The sequence below is a fragment of the Narcine bancroftii genome, chromosome 1 (assembly GCF_036971445.1).
Source record: "Narcine bancroftii isolate sNarBan1 chromosome 1, sNarBan1.hap1, whole genome shotgun sequence".
NCBI lineage: Eukaryota > Metazoa > Chordata > Chondrichthyes > Torpediniformes > Narcinidae > Narcine > Narcine bancroftii.
In genome coordinates, this window is record NC_091469.1 from 55,235,548 (window position 1) to 55,256,549 (window position 21,002).

The 21,002-nt window shown below is 41.9% G+C and overlaps 1 protein-coding gene across 3 annotated transcripts in view; it reads right to left on the reverse strand.

The window, feature by feature from the left end:
- Positions 1-13,744, reverse strand: part of LOC138758364 (caspase activity and apoptosis inhibitor 1) — a 60,334-nt gene extending 46,590 nt beyond the window's left edge. For 2 of the 3 annotated variants that reach the window (XM_069927199.1, XM_069927183.1), the window contains exons 1-4: positions 13,558-13,744; positions 9,390-9,578; positions 8,832-8,919; positions 1,162-1,243 (exon numbers count right to left, since the gene is read on the reverse strand). In XM_069927199.1, the coding sequence (XP_069783300.1) occupies positions 1,162-1,243; positions 8,832-8,919; positions 9,390-9,578; positions 13,558-13,680 (482 nt within the window). In that variant the 5' untranslated portion in view covers positions 13,681-13,744. The remainder of the gene's footprint in view (positions 1-1,161; positions 1,244-8,831; positions 8,920-9,389; positions 9,579-13,557) is intronic. The other variant, XM_069927193.1, reaches the window with a different exon arrangement.
- Between the last annotated feature and the right edge of the window lie 7,258 nt (positions 13,745-21,002).

The window sequence follows — 21,002 nt, forward strand, 5'->3', positions numbered from 1 at the left end:
GAGCAAGGGGGAAAAGAGATAGCGGGAGATCATGTTGCTGAGTACTTTTGATTGGCACTTACTTAACAAGCATCTTCTCATTGACATGTAATTTGAACTCTTCTCAACCATAAAACCATTACAAACTTGCGTTAAACATGGGCAAACGATGAGGCCTTTGATATTGAATGCCTAACATAACTGATGTGGCATCCAAGAGCTTTAATTCAGCAGAAGTCAATGACAAAGGGTAAAATCTCCAACAGTGAAACTAGGTTACATGTTTTTTTTTGTTGGAGGACATCACTTTAGCTTTAAAATATCAGAGGACTTTCTCGATGTAATGTCCTCAGCCCAACAAATTACAATTACTTCATAAATCCATGCCTGCATATAACATGACCTGGTCAGCATTCTGGCTACATTGATAAATGACAAGTTACACTTTTGCGATCAAAGGGCCAGGCAAAACTATTAAGAAAGAATCTAAGCTTCCCAACTTATATCCCTCACTTACATGCTGAAGATCACAGTTGATCCGATCCTTGAATGGAACAGCGACAAATACTGTAGTTGCCACAGAAATTCAGAGACTGGATATTCCACAGAAGGTGATGTGCTTATTGATTTCCAAAAGTATTTTCACCAACTGCAAAGCATGTCAGTGATGTGATGGAATACACTTCACTGACATGAATGGAGGTAGCTCCCATAGCAGTCAAGAAGTTTAATACCAGCTGATATAAAGCAATCCTTCTAAATATTCATCTTATAAAGTATATTAAATGTAAAGTAACAGTAACTTGCCAACATTTCATCAACCATGATCCTATTGCCAGAAAAGGGAAAGGGTCATGGGAAATAACTGTCATGATTTAATAATGTTATCATTTATTCAAAATCCTGGTGCTTCCTTGCAAAAAGATGTGTGCAAGGACCTTCATGCTAAGGATTACAGCAGCCCGAGAAAGCCATTTCTCAAAAATAATTACAAAGAAACATTAAATGTTGGCCTTGCCAAGTATGACCATATTTTCTGCATGAATTAAAGATCAATACTTGTGTTGATCGTAAATTAATTTCAATCAATTTCTTTGAATTAAATTTCTAGATGCTCCTTTCACAGAAAATGGTCAGTATACTGTTTTATATTGAAGACTAAAAAAATAAAACTGTACTTACTGACTTTCTGCTTCTAATTTTTTCTTGCATTTATCACCCTCCAGGGTCTCCTCCTCAGTATCAGATGATCCAAGGTCATCACCTTGTATAAAAAGATAGACATCTGTAGTTGTATCATTTAGGAGTCTAAAGTTTTATAAAATAAAAATTGACAAATGCCAAAGTTGTCCAAAGTCAAATTTAGTAATCTTATCCAATAACAGCTATTACCACACAGAAATAATCCAAGTTTGAATCTGATACTTTCTGAATCAAATCTTTTAATATATGTATCAATTATTACCCACAATTTCTACTGCATTACCCTGTAGTTTAGTAAGATCAAACATAGTTCAGTACATCAGAGCAACAGGCCCTTCCACCCACATGTTAGTGCTGAATAGGATGCCCAAGTTAAACTAAAACCCTGTTGCTTGCACATGAAACATATCCCTCTATTCCTTGCATATTCAAGTGACTACCTAAACTGTTTCTGCTACCACTAACATACCTGGCAGCCCCTTCCAGGCACCTACGAATTTCTGTGGAAAAAATACTTGCCCCATACAACTCCTTTAAGCTTTCCTCTCTCATCTTAAATGCTTCTCCTCCAGTATATGGCACTTTTACCCTGGGGGAAAAAAAGGTGTCTAGTTGTTTACCCTGTCAATGCCCCTTATATTTTTATAAAGTTCTATCAGGTCATTCCTCAGCATGCTCTGCTCCAGAGTAAATAATCCTAGTTTATCCAACCTCTCGCCATAGCTGGTACCTCTAGTCAAGGCAACATCCAGAAAATCTCTTCAAAAGCCTCCACATCCTTCCTATAATGGGGCGACTAGAACTACATACAATACTCCAAGTGCAGCCTAACTAAAACTTTAGATGGTTGCAAAGTAATTTCCAAACTTATATACTCAATGGCCCGTTCAATGGAGACAAGCATACCATACTCCTCCTTTATCACTTTACCTACTTACATTGCAACTTTCAAGGATCTAAGGACCTGAATATCCAGATCCCTCTGCACACCAATGCTGAGGAGCCCTGTCTTTGAACTGCAGGCATTCCCCTTATATATGACCTCCCAATGTATGACACCTCATATTTGTTTGGATTAAAGCCATTTTTCTGCCATTCTCTGCTCATATCTGTAACTGATATATATCCTGCTATATTCTTTGATAGTCATCTATTCTGTCCAATCTTGGTGTCATCTGCTAACTTACTAACCCACCCATTTACTTTATTTTTAAAAAATCCAAGCCATTTATGTACATAACTATCAGGAGTCCCAATACCAATCCTGTGGACCACTAGTCACAGGCCTCTAGCCAAATGAACATCCTTCCACCATGACCCTATCTTCTATTGACCAGCCAATTCCAAATCCATTATGATTTTACCATGGATCCCATACATCTGTACATTCTAGATCAGCCTACCATGAAGGACCAAATAACAACAATTACAGTACGGAAACAGGCCATCTCGGCTCCTCTAGTCCGCTCCGATTTAAGTGAACGCCACTAGTCCCGCCTACCTATTCCTTGTCCATAACCCTTCAATCCCCTTACATCCATGCACTCATCCAACCTTCTCCTAAATGACAAAATTGACCCTGCTGCAACCACCTCTTCCGGAAGGTCATTCCACTCAGTCACCATTCTCTGAGTGAAGAAGTTTCCTCTTATGTTACTTCTAAAGTTTTTCCCCTAACCCTTGACTTATGCCCCCTCTTTCCAATCTCACCTACCCTCAAATCTATCCCCCTCATAATTTTATATACTTCTATCACAACCCCCCTCAACCTTCTACGCTCCAGTGAATAAAGACCCAGTCTACTCAGTCTTTCCTTGTATTCCAGATACTGCAATCCAGGCAACATTTTAGTAAATCTTCTCTCCACCCTCTCTACCTTATTGATATCCTTCCTATAATTTGGGGACCAGAACTGCAAACAATATTCCAAACTTGGCCTCACCAATGTCTTGAACAGTCTCAACACCTCCCAGCTCCTATATTCTATGCTTTGATTTATAAAGGCCAGCATACAAAAAGCCTTCTTCACCACCCTATCTACATGAGAATCCACAAACTTATGGTACAATAATGAAAGACAATGGGTGCATATACAGTTATATCCAAGCGGAGTGTCTTTAACAGTAGAGATAATGCACAGCAAGGATCGCCAGAGGGAGACAGGCAGCTTAGCAGTGATTCACCACAGTCTCCCCCAGCAAAAGAAGGGTTAAAATCAAAAGGACAGCTGCTAGGTAAAACTAAAAGAAGTAATATATGGATATCATATTTGGCATTGAGGATTCTCTGAAAGCCAAAACACACCAGTATCTAGCAGAACAATCAAAATATAATGAGATGTTTTATGAATACTGCAGCCTCTCAGATTGTTTACGAATTCTAGTTGATTTTTTAACTGGAACAGATTGCTTTGTAACCTTGGGAACTGATACAGGCACCGGATCTGTAGTGTGGGAAGGTTGGACTTCTGGACTCACTCCAGAATCACCAGCGTGAGGCAGGTGGAGCCTCAGCATGGCTATCTGAATGCTTACTAGGGAATGAGTCCAACCTCTCAGGATCACTGAGTAGGGGTGTGAACCAGGCGGGGCCAGATCCCTAGGGACACAGTGTCACTGCTCCCGTCTGGGAATTTAACATGAGCATAACTGGGTTAGTATGCCGCACGATTCCAGGCTCAGATAAACAGGCTGGCCAGCCCATCACAGTTCCTGATTTCTGAGGAAAACAAACATACATTCATGAGGTGTTTGATTTGTTGCAGTACCAAATAAAGACCAAATAGAATGTAGCGCCTCAGGCAGCACCTCCTGCCACTGGGTAACAAAGTAACCATGTGTCTTTAACACAAGGTTAACAGTCTTCCAGACTGTAGCGTTAGCCTTTATGTAGTGGAAGAATCTCATGACTCCTGGGTGGCACAGTCTGCTATGGATCTCTTTCAGCCCCTCAAGCTGAGCACCGGAAGCAGCTCGTGACAATGCATCAGGGGGATCATTTAATCTGCCAGGTCTGTACTGGATCTCATAATTGTAAGTTGAGAGTTCTATTCACCAGCATGCCATCGTATCGTTTTTTATTTTATTTTTGTGTTTAGTACTGAACATGAAGGCTACATATTTCTGATCAGTGACCAGGGTAAATTTTTTGCCAGCTAGAAAGTGTCTCCAGTAGCGAACAGCTTTAAATGTTAGCCTGGATTTCTTTTTCAATGGCAGGATGTTTTAGTTCAGGTACGTGTAATGTGCGGGAAAAGAATGCCTCCGGTCTGCCCTTTTGATTAAAGGTTCCTGCCAAAGCACAATCTGAGGCATCAGTTTCCACTTGGAAAGGGTCATCCTCGTTCATGGACGAGAATGCAGCTTTGGCAATATCAGCTTTAATTCTCTCAAAAGCCTTCAAGGCCATTGAAGAGAGAGGAAAAGATTTAGTGTCAAACAGAGGGTGTGCTTTTGTAGCGTAGTCAGGTACCCATTTGAAGTAGAAGGAAAAGAATCCCATATACCTTTTAAGGGCTTTTGCTGAGTCTGGGGGCTGGTAACTTCTAAAGGGGAGCCATTCTTTCCGGATCGGGGCGGATTTCGCCCTTTCGGACAATGTAGCCCAGAATGGGTAGCTCTGTCACGTTGAAAACACATTTGTCCTTGTAAGTGTAAGGTTGAGTTCCTTAGCTATTGCTAAAAATTTCTTTAAGTTGTTGTCATGCTCAGTCTGTGTTTTCCCACAGATAGTGACATTATCCAGATAGGGAAACATACCCTGTAACTCATACGTTCGAACAATCTTCTCCATCTCCCTCTGAAACACTGACACTCCATTAGTGACTTTTAAACTGGTATAAGCCCCCCGTATCCACCCCATCAGCCTCAAAGGCAGTATAGGGTCGTTCCTTTTTTTAAAATGGGGATTTGGTGGTAAGATGCTTTGAGGTCGATAGTGGAGTACACTTTGTATTGTACTATCTAATTAATCATTTCATTGATGCGTGGCAGAGGGTAGGCATCCAGGTTAGTTTAACAGTTGATTGTCTGGCTGTAGTCAATAGCCAGTCGCTTCTTAGTGTGATTTTTCACAACTATCACCTGGGCTCGCCACGGACTCTAACTGGGTTGAATTACTCCCTCTTTAAGCAATCTCTGGGTCTCAGCTTTGATAAACTAATGATCCTCTTTGCTGTCAGAACAGGTCTTGGTGGCAATTGGCCAACACTCAGGGGATAAATCACTGAAAAGGGAGGGAGATTTGATCTTTAATGTGGACAGACCGCAGTAACTAGAGCGGGGGATGGTAAGTGTGGGTCGTGGCCCATCGAAATTTAACACTACTCTTTTCATCTGAGATTGAATATCCAACCCCAGTAACACAGGAGCACAGATATCAGGCATTACAAAAAGCCAAACATCAGCAAGGTAACATCCCAGCAAATTTAAAGTAACTTTATACTTGTCCCATAGAGTTTTTGTAAGTTCACTACAAGCCATCGATATCTTTCGGTTCGCTGGATATCTCCACAAATTTAAGGCTTTGACAACCTTCTCGTTGTCTCCCCGAGTCCATCAGGCAATCGAGAGTCTCACCATTCACCTCCCCCTTCATAGTCGACAGTTTCAGTCCGTAACATCCCTCAAGCTTTACAGTCAATTGAGCTATCACAGGGGAACTTTGTGCTGATCTCGACTCGCCGTCACTTGAAGCCGATTCAGCCGGCTTGTCTGAAGATTCCTCCTTTTCACAGTTGTCTTCCATTCCCACAGCGCCAGGATGACTTTTCTTGACGCTTCTCTTCTTATCAGCAGGAATACTTTTTGTCTTACATGCTTTAGCGAAGTGGCCAAATTTCCCACAATAGCTGCAGGTAGCAAATAGAGCCGGACACTTTTATCTGGGGTGCCAGCTTTTATCACAGAAATAGCATTTGCTAGTGGTTTGCCCTTTTCTTTCCTTCGGGGTTCCAGCACTCCTGGATGTTTCCCCTTTGGTTTCTAGCATTTCACAGGACCGCAGAGCACTTCTCAGTGTTTTGGCTAGAGTGACTGCCCGGTTGTAGGTTAAGAGCTCCGACTCCAGCAGCCTCTGTCGGATGTAACTGGAGTCGATTCTGTTGACTAAAGCATCCAGCTTCAAGGCATTGCGGTATTGTTGCACAATGACTGCCCTGACATCACATTCATTTGCCAGTGAGTCGAGGGCTAGTGCAGAGGCAGCATCATTTTTCCCAGGTTTCTGGCATCCAGTCAGCAACTGGTGTCGAGCAAGCACCACATTCCATGGCGCCGCATAGTAAGCAGTCAGACGTTCCCGGGCTATAGCCAGAGTGGTAGCTCCTTGCGTTATGGCAAAAGGGACCTCACCCAGCAGGGAATTCAGGTGGCCACACTGTATCGCCTCATCGACCACGTTGTTTCGAGCCATGTAGTAATCGAAACAAGCAATCCAGTGGTTGAAAATTTCTTTGGCCCTCGGAGCAGACTGGTCAATTATCACCACACCACTGCATTTCTCAGTGCCCTTCCCTTCACTGTATATGTCCTATTTTGATTATGCTTCCCAAAATGAAGCACTTCACACTGATCTACATTAAACTCCAACTGCCACCTTTCAGCCCACTCTTCTAAGCAGTCCCCAAAAACCATCCTCACTATCCACAACTCCCCCTATTTTTCAATTGTCCGCATATTTACTAACCAAATTTACCACCCCATCATCCAAATCATTAATGTAAATGACGAACAACAAGAGACCCAACACCATCCCTGAGGCATACCGCTCGTCACTGGCCTCCATCCTTACAGACAGTTATCCACTATGGCTCTCTGGCGCCAATGTTCTAGCCACCATTGAACCTTTCTGACTATCTCAAACTTGTCAAATAAAGTCCACATACCCAACATTCACTGCCCTACCCTCATCAACTACTTTTGTCACCTCGTCAAAAAATTCAATTAAATTTGTAAGACATGTCCTGCCACACACAAAGCCATGCTAACTATGTCTTTCCAATCATGCACAAATCCCATCCCTAATTATCTTCTCCAATACTTTTCCCATCACTGGTGAGAGGTTCATGGGCCTATAATTTCCTGGATTATCCTTATTTCCCTTCTTAAACAAAAGATTAAGACTGTGTACACTCCAGTTCTACAAGACCTCACCTGTTTCAAGTGAGGATACAAAGATCTACATCAAGGCCCAAACAATCTCTTCACTTGTCTCTTTCAATTAAACTTAGATATATCCCATCAGCCTTCAAGGACTTAACCATCTCAATGCTTGTGTCCAGCACCATCTCGCTCTCAAAACACATGATCATTCTTCTCACTATACTCTCTCACTAATCCTCTGTGTCTTTCCCCTTGGTGAATATTGATGCAAAGAACTCATTTGGTACTTCACTCATTTGTGGTCCTATCCCTTCACTAGTCATCCTCATTAACGTAAATATGTCTCAGGACTCTCTTTAATCATGCTTACCAAGGACATTTCATGGACCCTGTTTCAATTGCCCTGTTTCTGTAATTTTCTGCAGGGCCCAGTCCAATCCTTCATGTCAGCTGTAGACTTGCCTGATCTTCATTGTGCCAATTAACTCCAAACTCCTGCCAAATAATGTCATAATTTGACACCTCCCCCCTCAATTTAGTATTTTCCCATGAGGACCAGACCTACACTTATTCATAATGATCTTGAGGTTTAATGAATTGAAAACATTATTCCCATAATGTTCTCCCATTGGAATGCTGATCCCCTGGCCAGACTCATGCTCATTTCCCAGTATAAGATCCAGTACAAGCCTTCCCAGGTTGAACTATCTACGTGCTGGTTCAGGAAACCCTCTTAGTCATAGTTAAATTCAGCCCCATCTAAGCCTTTGTCACTAAGGACATCCCTGTCAATATTGTAGAAATTCAAATCTCCTGCTTTGACATTCCTGTGGCTTACACAATCTGTTAATATATCTGCTCCCCTGTCTTTCAATGACTAAAAAAGTTTTCTTAAAATGCTTGATTATTATCCACAATACTTCAAGGATTTTGTACAATGGACAGAAATGGACTGGTTACTCAGCGAAGGCAAACATTGCATAATGCATTATAAAGAAAAACAATTTCATTGTCAATTTCATTGTCAAGGTTATTAAATGTGTACTGCATTTGCCAGTTAAAAATATAACAAGCCAAAAAATTTTATGTTACAAAGCAACAACTTGTTTTACTCTAACATGCATAAATGTACAGAATAGAAATAAGTTGATCGTATGGTACAATCTTCCCTCAAATTATATTGAGCTGACTGATACCAATGGGCATGCAACTGTTTGCACGTAAATATGTACCAGACGTTACAATGAACAGCCACAAGTCTGAAAGGAGCTGAATGACAGATGTTGGTACATTTGCATTACAAATGTAATACCATGACCTACTCATCTTCAGAAATAAACATAGAAGGCTTTCTAAATCAAAACTTTATTGGTTTTCAATGTTAATGGAAATTCACAAGTTATATTTTTGAAAGACTGATTTTTGAAAGCAAGATGTACATGCAGAACACTTCACATAAAAATCACTTTATCCTTAACACAAATTATTTGTACCCAACAGTTACTTGTTTCTACAATAGTAATTGAAGGTTTGCCAACTATTTCTTACCCTCAATAATTTGGAGAAGTTTCTTATCAGATAAAAGTGTCAGTTGCTCCAAGCAGAGTGACTTAATTTCTTCTACAGAGCAGCTCTGCTGGAAACAAAATATGATCATTGGATTGCATTAAGCCCTCTGCATTATCGATGCAAATATTCATGCAATAGGTGATTAAAATACATTTTGGAATATGAGCCATGCAAATCGTATGCAATCAACTGAGTATAAATATTTGATAGATTATTGGTTCTGAACTAGTTCAATGCCTTGATTAACTAATTTTTTCTTAATTTACTTTCAATTAATTTCTTCTAAATTCATCAGAATTTTTAACATTTACTCAAGCTGAGTTATCTGCAATATTACAAAGATTAAATCATTTCTAAAATAAAAAGTCAAGAAAGTAAAAAGACCAAAATGATAACATGTCAATTAACAATGAAAATTAACAGTGATTGAAAAAATCCATTTTACATTTATTTATTGACTCTACAAAAAAAGCAAAGTATAAAGATTGTAGTGTAGTATTCTGAAAATATTTTTCAAATGGTTTCTCAGTACAGTACCTTTAAAATATCTGGGAGCATCTTCTGGAGCTTTTTTTCACCTATCACTCTAAAGCACTGTTCTAGCATTTCTTTTCTGTCAGAGATATATGAACTGATTGGTTTCAAGACAATACTGAGATCGAGACCCCCTTCTTCCAAATCACTGGGCTCATTGATGGTCTCTTTCTCTGAAGCAATTTTTCCTGCCTTTAAAGACAAAAGTAATTAAAATGACATTCACACAAAATTACCACTAAAAAAAGTTACATGTATGAAAGTAAATAAGAATAAAGACAAAGATCTGAAAGAAAGCATGAAGTTTATTTTGGCAATTTCAATTTTAGAAACAAACCAGGTCACTATTTACCTCTCAAAATGCCACATCAACTATTAAATAAACTACCTGAGATAAATGAAACCAATTCGGCGAGATTCCAATTTCACTTCACAATTAACAAGAGCTACTTCCAAAAAAATCATCTAACAAAAATGCAAATACATGGTTTCAAAAAGTTGAGGGGGAAAAAAACATAACTCAAGCTTCTTCCCTTGTATAAAATGAAAATTCTAATCAACGGATAAAACTTGCAACCAAGTGTCTTTTCTGCAAAAGCAAAATGACATGTGCATTAGTTAGACACCTCTTCCTTTCCACAATTTTGATGCTAAGATCCCAAATATTTAACAGCTTATTTCTGGGGGTCTGAAGAAAGGCAATTTCTGATCCTTTGTCAGTCAACAAAACCAAACTCAAAAATAATTTGCATGAATCATTATTATTTCAAATTTTCACTATTGCCAGTGTTTTGGATAAAATAGTAATAAACTTTCAGAATTTAAGGAATGTAGTTGATTTCCCAGTTGAGAAGGAACAAACAGACCATGCAGGACACAGTATCTAGTGCCTGAATAAATGGGGCTGAAAAGGGTTTCGAGGGCATGGGGGAAGGGTGAGGAAACAAGAGGGACTGGATCATTAGGAGTACGGAGTAGAGAAGTCCATGCCTCATGAGCATGGGTGCCGAGAGACAAATCACAAAGTCTTGAGCACGAGACTTGGCACTAGGAGTCACTAGGTGCAGAGGAGTATGAAAAGATCACAGACTTTTATTAATATATACAGCTCAAGATGCTAAGATTTGGGTGCAGAAAATATGAAGTACAATATTAAAAGCTGGGTCCATACATGGGTCACGGATGAAGACTGAATGTAAAGAGTCAGCTATTCAGGAGTCACAGATATCACAGCAAAAGTACCCCTGGATTAAGGGGGACTGGTATCAGGAATGAGTGACAATGTACACAATGTCTAGCACCTTTACCCAAGTTCAGGGACTGGGGGAAATATTGTATGGCAGAACCATAATATTTGGGGCAGACAGTGCATATGGATTGATGGAGAGGCTAGTAACTGAATATCCAGTGCACACGGCTCACATCCTGGAGCAAGATACAGCTGCCTAAGTAAATACCTGAGTCCAAAGGATTAATATCAGGATAAATGAGATCCAAGGATTAGAAAACACAAAATGCTGGAAAAGCTCAGTAGGTCAAACAGTGTTCTTTTCTGTAGCAAGGGCAAAGATACATAACCGACATTTCAGGCTTGTGCCCTTCATCAAAGTATGAGAAAATGGCAGTAAGCATCCAAACAAAAGGGTGGGGTGGGTGGCAAGGAAGGAGATGAAAGGTGGAGAAAGGACGGAGGGGACAGCAGCAATGGGGGGGGGGGGGAAGGAGAGGGAAATGATAGGACTGTGTGGGTGAAAGAACTGGAAGGACAGGAAAAGGGAAGGGGAAAGAAAAGGCAAAGAGATTTAATGAAAAGCAGTAAAGTCAATGTTCATGTGGTGTCCAGCCGGAAAATAAGATGTTGTTCCTCCAATTTGCAGGTGGTCAGGATGGGACAGTACATAAGGCCACGGACAGATGTAAACATGGGAGTGTGACCCAGAAGTAAAATGGTTGGCCACTGGGAGGTCGCTGTGGTTGCTAATGGAGCGGAGGTGCTGAGCGAAGCAGTCTCCCAGTCTGCGACTGATCTCTCTGATGTAGAGAATCCCACAAAGGGTGCATCGGATGCAGTAGATAAGTCCTCTGGATGTACAAGTGAATTGTTGCTTCACTTGAAAGACCCTATTTGGGGCCCTGGACCGTGGTGAGGGAGGAGGTGTGGCCACAAGAGTTCCACCTCCTGCGGGCACAGGGGAAGGTGCCAGGGGTGTGATGGGCGGAAAAGGATGAGTGCACAAGGGAATCATGGAGGGAGTGGTCACTGCAGAAGGCCGAGGGGGAGAGAAAAATGCATCTGGTGGTTGGATCCTGTAGTAAGCGCTGGAAATTCTGGAGGATGATATGTTGGATGTGGAGGCAGGTAGGTGAGGATGAGGGGGATTCTTTGTTGCATCTAGGGGCAGAGGGGGCCAGGACAGATGAGTGGGAAACGGAGGAAAGGCGGGTGAAGGTGAGTTGATAGTGGTGAAGGGGAAGCCACATTTATGGAAGAAGGCAGACATTTCAGAAGCTCTGGACTGGAACAGACATGATGGAGGATAAAACTGGAAGACCTCATCTTGGGAACAGATGCGGCGGAGACACCCATCGACCTCCTCTCTTCCCCCACCAAACCCTCCCCTAACCTCCTCTATCCTCCTGACCTCCCCTACCCCCTCCCCCGCCACGCTCACCTCCCCAACCCCCCCTCCTCCTACTCCCTCTAACTTCCTCCATCCTCGGACCTCCTCAGCCTTCCTCCTCCCCTCCCCCAACACCCTCCACAACATCAATCACCATTCTAACCTTGCTTGGTTTTTACTATCCCTCTGACCTTCCCCTCTCTGAGATGGAACACTTTGTTCTTTCTAGAGGCCTCATCTTCATTCCCCTCCACCCAGTCCTCAATGAGTTCCGCACTCGCCACGATGCCAAACTCTTTTTCTGTCACCTCCAGGCCCCCTTCCATGACCCTCTTTCTGACTGGGCACCCTCCAACCACATGGCATGAACATTAACTTTACTGCTTTCCATTAAATCTGCTTGCCTTTTCTTCCCCCTCACCCCTTTCCTGTCCTTCCAGTTCTTTCACCCACACAACCCTACAATCCCCTCTCCCCACATTGCTGCTGTTTCCTTCCTCCTTTTTCCATGCCATCCACCCCCTTACCCGTGTCCTACCCTTTTTTTTTGGACGCTTACCAGCATTTTCTCATAATTTGAAGGGCACAAGCCTGAAACGTCAGTTTTGTATATTTGCCTTTGCTACATAAAGGGCATTATTTGATCAGCTGAGCTTCTCCAGCATTTTGTGCTTTTACTTCAACCTCAGTGTCTACAACATTTTATGATTTGCTTCTAAGGCTTAGAACCAGAATGTACTACATTACAGGGTCAGGTTCGTTGCAGGTAGAGGCTCAATAATGCATTACATGAAACATCATTTGGTTAGTGAAAGATGCCTGGATGCAAGGGATCTGTTCCAGAATACAAGGGTTAGGAACCCAGCTGAAGACACAAATGTCCACAAGCCGAGAAATAATATCAGGGTATATGGGGCAGATGGAAGGCATCAGGTTTAAGGAGTCAGCACTGTGATACAAGGGTCATGTAATGAAACACAGAATTCCAAATGCTGGAATCTAAAGCAAACAATGAGAGGCTGGAGGAACTCAGTCAGTTAGTGAATACTTATGGTAATAAATGGTCTTGGTAAAGGATGCCGTCCTGAAATGCTCCGTGGGTGCCACCTGACCGGCTGAGTTCCAAAGGCCTCTCATCGTTTTCAAAAGGCATCCTACTGGGTTACAGGTGGAAGGCTAGTGAGTGAAAGAGGTCTGTTCTAGGATAGAGACTGGTTATAGAGGACAAGTGGTGGGATGTAAGGGGACATGTACTCAGGTGTAAGGGGTCGATATTGGATTAATGAAGCATGTAGCTGGATGTCAAGGTTCAGTGCTCGATTACAGGAGCGACACTTGGATGCAAGAAGTTAGAGGATTACAATGGACGATAACCAGGTGTAAGGGGTTAGATCCAGGAGGTAGCAGGGCGCAGGGGATAGCTACTAAGAGTGTAAGGGAGCGATAACGTGTGTTCCTCGCTCCAGAACAGGGGATGGACACCAGTGCTCCCGGACCTCCGGCTTCTTCCTCGCGAGTTAGAAACGGCTGTTCCGCGGCACCGCCTTCACCTCGACGACGCTCGAGTCCGAGTTCAGACGTTTCCTTTCGCCGTGATTCTCCTCGCCGTGGCTCCGCTTCCGTTTCTTGTCCTTGCCCGACCTCTTTTCTTTGGCTGACTTCTTGCCCGCCATCGCCCACCGGCACGGTCCCAACTCACCCCTCAATCGACTGCTTTGCGCAGGTACCGGAAGTGCCCGGTCCACGACTTCCTGTATTCTCGAGGTCATGACCCACTGGGCGGAGCCAATGCAAGATTATCGGACCAATCGGAGAGCGACCACCACGGAGGCATGAATGGTGATGGCAGCGCGGAGCCCAGTTTCTCCTGACTCTGTGCCATCGCATGGTCATCCCCAGCCTGCCATGGCGTGAGGAAAAAAAGACTGGGGGAAAGGAGCGGGGAGAAGAGGTGTCCCACTTCTCAAACACTTCCTGGAAATTAACATTTGACGATTCGAGCAATAAGAAAATTAACCACCTTTACGCTTACTCAACACCTTTTCTTCTTAAGGATGTATGTACTTCGTCTTTCTATATTCCTCTACACCCGCAACTGAGCATTTAAATGCTGTCAAGCTCAATCTTCAAATCTGCTGCTACCACCACTGCAGCAGGCTGAATATCAAATTACAAAGAGATGGAATATAGGAAAGAGAGCGGAAGCCTTGACAACAGCCCCTCTTTCAAACTCAATAAAATGAGGAAAAAAAAATCATTAAGTACAGGAAAGGAGACAGGATCCATCCAGTCCATACCCTTCCATGGACTCTGTCAAAAGCTCCTCCTCGACACTCTTCTCTCTTAAGGGAAGACACAAGAGTATGAAGGCACACGCCAACAGGCTGATAAAGCCGTTTCTTCCCCGCAGCCATCAGGATCCTGATTGAACTTCACACAACTATCATGCTACCCTTGCTTGGTGATAGCTGGCCTTTCTTTCCATTGCAATTTCACTGTAATTCATCGTTGGCCAAACAACAGAAAATGATGAATCAGAATGCAAGCTAAACTCAGAATTTATTGTTATGACCATGTCATGAACTTAGTTGTTTTGTGGCAGCATTACAGGTAAAAGGTTGCTATAAATGTCATTTAAAAAATAAATTGGTGCAAAAGAGGTGAAAAATGGGAGGTAACGTCTGTGATTCATTCATCGTCCATTCAGAAATCTGTTTTTGTACGTTGAGAGGTCATTTACAAGCTCCTGATGGAGGTAGTCAGAAGAGGGCAATCCGGAAGATAAAGCGTGTCCAAAGATAAACACAGACCCACAGACAGCTGCGCAAAACCAATGACACAAGGTGCATGCAGCAATGGATCAAGACCATCACAGATCATGATCAACCTTACAAATTAAATGACACCTCTTTTCCAGTCAGACTGAACATCCATGCATGTTTCAGTAACAACTAGATAATGCCAAAGCTCCATGTGCCCCCAAAGAAAGAAAGGCCACCTGCACAACTGCGGGCAAGGTGAGAATCCTATCCAAGGTGAAACCATACAGGATAACAGGACCAGATAATATACCTGGACACGTACTGAAGACTTGCACAGCCCAATTGATGGAGGTCTTAACAGACATCAACACTTCACTGCAGCAGTCCATCATTCCCACAGGATTCATGACAGCCACCATCATCCCGGTCAGTACCCAAGCTGGCAACAGTCACAAGCCACAATGTCTTTCTCATAGCACTGATCTCTACAATGATGAAATGCTTTGAGTGTCTGGTGATGGAACAATAAACGCACACCTCCAGAGATGCTGATCCCATTTTAATATACCTGTAGAGGAAACAGTTCCACTGTCGATAGTATAGCCATGTCCCTCCACTCTATCTTGAACCATCTGGAGAATGACGCCTCATTCCTCAGAGGCTAGTCGAGACACTGTCCTTACTGGGACTCAACGCTCCTCTCTGTAAAGGGATTCCCCAATGTAAATACTTAAGTTTGTCTCGGTTGGTAGCGGAACATCAAGTACAGTCACGCTGAACACAGGTGCCCCACAGACCTGTGTACTCAGCCCACTCCTGTTCACGCTACTGACCCTGACTGGATCGCAAAATCCAGCTTGAACTGTGTCATTAGGTTTGGCCCCATCAGCAACAAAGATGAGTCGTAGAACAGAGAAGAGGGAAAATGTCATGAAATTGTGCAAGAGCAGCAACCTGAGATCTAACATGGACAAGATGAAGAAAATAATCATGGACTTCAGGAGGACCAGGAATTTCCACCCTCCACTACGTTTCAATTACTCTGTAGTGGAGAGGGCAGAAAGCACCAAGTTCATTTGAGTTCACTTAGGAAGTGGCCTATCATGCACACACATCTCCTCACTTGTCAGAAAGGTACAACAGCAGCTACACTCAGAGAAAACTGAAGCAGGCAAGGCTACCGCCACCACGTCAACCTTCTACAGAAGCTCTATTGAGAGTGTCCTGGCTGGCATCATTACATTGTGGTATTGTGTAGAGAAATGGATCATAGATCAATCCACAGGACCATAAGAGTGGTAGAGAGGATCACTGGGTCTCCCTCTCCCAATTGACATGATAACTGGGATTGTTGTCTTGGGAAAGAAATAAATGAGCATCAGAACCAGCACCATGAGGCTGAGAAGTAGCTTGTTCTCACAGGCAGTGAGAACGCTAATCGGCCAAACAAACTGCTCACATAAACCATTCAAGAATCTAATCTTCACAAAAGAATATTTATTTATTTTCATACCTACTTGTCCTATGTATTCTTTGTCTGTGTATATGGGTGTTATGCCTAATTACATGGCTGTTATGTTTTGCACTGAGGAATGGAGAATGTGGTTTTGTCATGTACTCGTGCAATCAGATGATAATAAACGTCAACTTGATTTTTGGAAAGCACATCAAAGCAAGGACAAGGAACTTAAGCAATTTACTCCTCATCTTAAAAGTAACACAAACAGAAATTGAAGCAGTCTGTTAAAGCCAAGTTCATTGGAAATAAACATCTGACTACTTCACTTTCTATTTGTGAAGTACCAAAGTAAATAGACTTTGGAAATTAGCCCCTGATCTCCTTGTTAATCATATCCCTTTTATGTGCACCCTATACTGCTTTTGATTCCTCTTCAAAAGTCACACTCATATTTCTCAGCATTAAATTCCATAAGACAACAATCCTCCCATTTCACCAAACAAGATTCAATATTCATTCATTGTCATGTAATAGGTTATTTACTTTTGCTTGCCATAAAGGAACACAAAGTGACACTAACAGTGCCCACCATCCTCACAAATAAGAGTATGAGAAGCAAAACGGAATCCCTTCAGAAACAATGAGTGTCCATAGATTTTTCCTCCTGCACTCCCACAGCCTGTGCAGCTGCACAGCCTCCTGTCCGCTCCGTTGGCGAACCTGAGCTCCCAGCTGTGAACCTCCATACCAATTAGGAAGCAGTCAGCACAGGAAGTGCTTTGGGAGCCCTTCTTGCCAACCCCACAAATCCTGGCCCAGATACCTGGTTCCCATGAGCCAGTTTCCAGCAGCCTGCAGCCTGATTCGAGTTCCTCAGCCACCAGTCTCCAACAACCTGTAGCTCCTCACTGGTCCACTGCTATGGTCCCCTTCCCTGGAGAGTCGTCACCCAGGCTTCTCCTTCTCAGCAGGGGATGTTCTCCCACTCTGGTGCCCTACGGAGCCCCTACCCCCATGGTCTGCTAGCAGGAATGGGAGCCACATCTTGGACATAGACTTGCATGGTTTTACAGGTTTCAAATTAAAAAAAAACTACCAGTCCCTTCTGCAGGGCATCAAAAACATATATACAGCCATCAACATCACGATCCTAGCAGTAGGTCCCTATGGAAGAGCGGTGTGTCTCTGCTCTCCACTCTCCTGGATCCACATTATAGAAGCACTGGGATTTATTTTGGTCTGTATCATACAAGTCTCTTACTATCCACACAACTCGTAACTTCTCCAGGTTTATATAACCTGTATACCCAATGCCAAGCCAAAATTGTACAAAATGGAAACTGGTCCTTCACCCTTCCAGCACAGATGTTCAAACATCAAGTTATATTCTACTTTTATTTTCCCCATATTCCTATCCTCACCCCAGATTGTACCCCTCATCTACAATAGCTAATTAACCCAATAACTAATCCTTTGGTATGTGGGAGAAAACCAACATGATAACTGGGAGAACATGCAGATATCTAGAGGTCAGGATTGAATTCACTTCACTGGAACTGTGAACAACTCCAGTAGGTGCACCACTTTGAACTGTCCCAAAATCAACGACCAAGATAAAAATGGACCTGTTATCAACTACTGGTATTCAACAGGCCTCAATGACAGCTACCCTGTGGCACTGACCTCCTTTGTTATGAAATGCTGTGAGCATCTGGTAATGGGTTGCATCAAAGTATATCTCCCAGAGATGCTGGACCCATTTCAATTTACCTTTAACAGAAGCCGTTCCACAGATGATGCAATAGCCTTGTCCTTTCACTCCATTCTGACCCATCTCTCAATGAATACTTGTTCAACAATATATATTGTTGTCTGCATGTGTTATGACTGGTTGTATGTCAGTGTTTTTGCACTGAGGACTGTTTCGTCAGGTTGTACTTGTACAATCAGATGACAATAAACTCGACTTGAAATGCCACAGCATATTTCTTCCAAATTCACAAAAAAACTTTCACGATTTCTGGTAATGTTGCCAATTTTCCATCCATATTGCTGCAATTGGTTTTATATCATTGACGACAAGATTATTTTGGGGGCCAGTGAATCAAGACTTGGGAAGTTGAAGTAAGTGATCTCCACCAAACATCTGTTCATTTCTTTTCCCCTCTAAACATCAAATCACTCTCAAGTTCATCCTTTTTCAAAACCTGAGTTTTTAGCCTCTGGTAAGTGATATGTTTACATTGATTTTGTTTTCCATGTATTAAATGATGGAGAAAATAAAATGTCTAAATATCCTTCAGGCACATCCTTTTAAATAGCTGTGTTATTGTGGTTTGTGACAGATTATGTTGTGTTTGTATTATATTATAGATATGTTTTTGGGAGATAAATTGGGGCAGATTTTTTTTAAGCATAGGTCACTTACAAACACTTAAAAACAGATCTCATTTAAAATACTGGAGCTCTACTCAAACCAGACAGTCCATCCTGGGGGCCTTTACAAAAACTTTGGGGAGTGCCCAAGAGACTTCACTCATGGATTGTTGTTTTGAAAAGCAACAGATGAAAGAGATCGGAGGAGTAATTCGGAGCCGCAGGCTGTATGGAGTGCAGCTTGCTATTCTAAGAGGGTCATGTGGTTTTGCTAGCAGTGGGGGAGTCAAACAGGTTTTTCAGAGAAAGAGAGAGAGAGAAAAAGAGAGAGAATTCAGTTCTGCAGTTTTACAGTCATCAGCAACAGCTGGGAGTGGAACAGGACAAGCTGGCAAGCTTGTGGAAAAATCCCATTTTGAAGACGGGTTGTGAGTGCTTAGTTCATCCTGGTTAAAGCCCTTGTGTTCAATGCAAGAGGAGAGGACTGGCTGCCTAATGTTACACTTGAAATGAGAAACAAAAAGAAACTCTGGTGACCTGAAAATAAAGGTTATCACCTGGAAAGCCTTGATGGGGCAAGTTTCTTCGGCAAGACACTGACGTGGCTGATTAAAAGGAATCAGTTTGTGTCGCTCTCTGAAAACCAACAAGATCCTTCCTGAGCAGTAACCGTTTACCTTTCAGGCACCAAAGCCTAGTGAACTTCATAAATGTTAAATTCTGTGAACAGTACAAGAATGGACTGCAACCAGTAAACTTGGAGGAATGAAAAGTGAGATCAGACTGTGAATCAAAGAACTTTTCTAAGTTACACACACATTACATACACATGTGCTTAAAATTAGAAGGGGGTTGTTAAGTTAATAGAAATAAGATAAAGTTTGATCCTGTTTTCATGTTTAAAGATAATTAAAAGCAACATTTGTCTTGATAAATGGGTTCTAGGGTCTAGGGTTCTATTGCTGCTGGGTTCTAGGGTCCTCTGGGCTTGTTACAGGTTCAATTGCTGAAGCATTTGGCTTCAACTTAAAAGTTGTGGGTTTTAAGTTCTACTTTTGTAAAGGTTAAAACCTGTCTTTTTTTAATTTTTGTTAATTTTGTGCTTATCCCTTTAAGAAATTGTTGTTTACAATGATGTTTGCTTTATAGTTACTATGACGTCATATGTCATAACATTCAGGCATACAGAGAGCTTGCTCAAGATATTTTTTGAACAATTTATCTTAATTTTATCTTAAACATCTTAATTTTGGCTTATATCTTTAAAGTGGAATATCATTATATTTTTATACAGTATGCTTTGTTTACTCATCATTATGAAAATCTTAATGCAAAGTTATGCAAAATATTTATTCATTTTATCAATGAATTAAAGCTACAACTACAAAGTTTGATTTTTTGGATCAATAAGATAGTAATTTAAAATATCATTGCTCATGTTTCCTAGAACATTACGTTTTGAAATTGGGAAATATTATAACTTGAAATGTGTTTATATTTTTATTCAAAGAAAAATGTATAATTGTGAACTTTGGAAGAAAGGCTCATAAAATTTGTCTGAAAGAACTTAACTTGACTAAAAACCAAGCATTTAAGCTTTAACAAAAAGCAGTTTTCTGTGAGAATATGTCTGCCAATTTGCAGTTTAAAATTGAGCCAGGTCTGGGCAGACACCTGCGACCTTGAAAAAGATAAGCCAACTGCTCGCAGCCAGAATCTGGCAAGAAGCCCAGAAGAATGTTTTGAAAAGTTATATAAACTGATAAAATAGTTTATGTGCAGAACACAGAGACAATTCATTGAGAGAAATCCTCTTAAAGGGGTCACGCAAGATACAAATTTGTTTAGTTCCCAGAAGAGGAGAAGACAGGCTGCAGTGCGAAGAATCCAAGATGGAGAAGAAGTCTTGTCGGGCTAAAGACCTTGAGCCAACAGCTGCTCTCAAAGAACTGTTTGGTCGTGTGTTAAGCCAGTAAGGCAGACCAACAATGCTTGGCAGGACATTGGAGCCAGCCACCACTGAAGAAGTGGCTTCAAGTACCAGGCCAGAATAAGACTCCGATAAGGCAGTGCATGCCTCATTTGCTGACTTAAAGGTTAATGGAACTAAAACAGGTGAATGTACGTTGCAAGCCCCCACTGGTGCTGTACTGAGCAAAATGCTGGAGATAGAGACTCAATCAGAAGTATCTGAATGTTCAGATGTGAATCCTGATGATAGTATTTCCAAGGTTATAAGCACAGGAAGATCTTCAAAGTCTTCAAGGGCATCTAGAGCAAGTACAGCTTTGCATGCTTCAAGCATATCAGCTATGCATGCTAAGGCTCAAGGAGACTTGACTACTATCGATACACAACATGAGTGGTTGGAAAAGAGACATGCTCTGGAAAATATGGA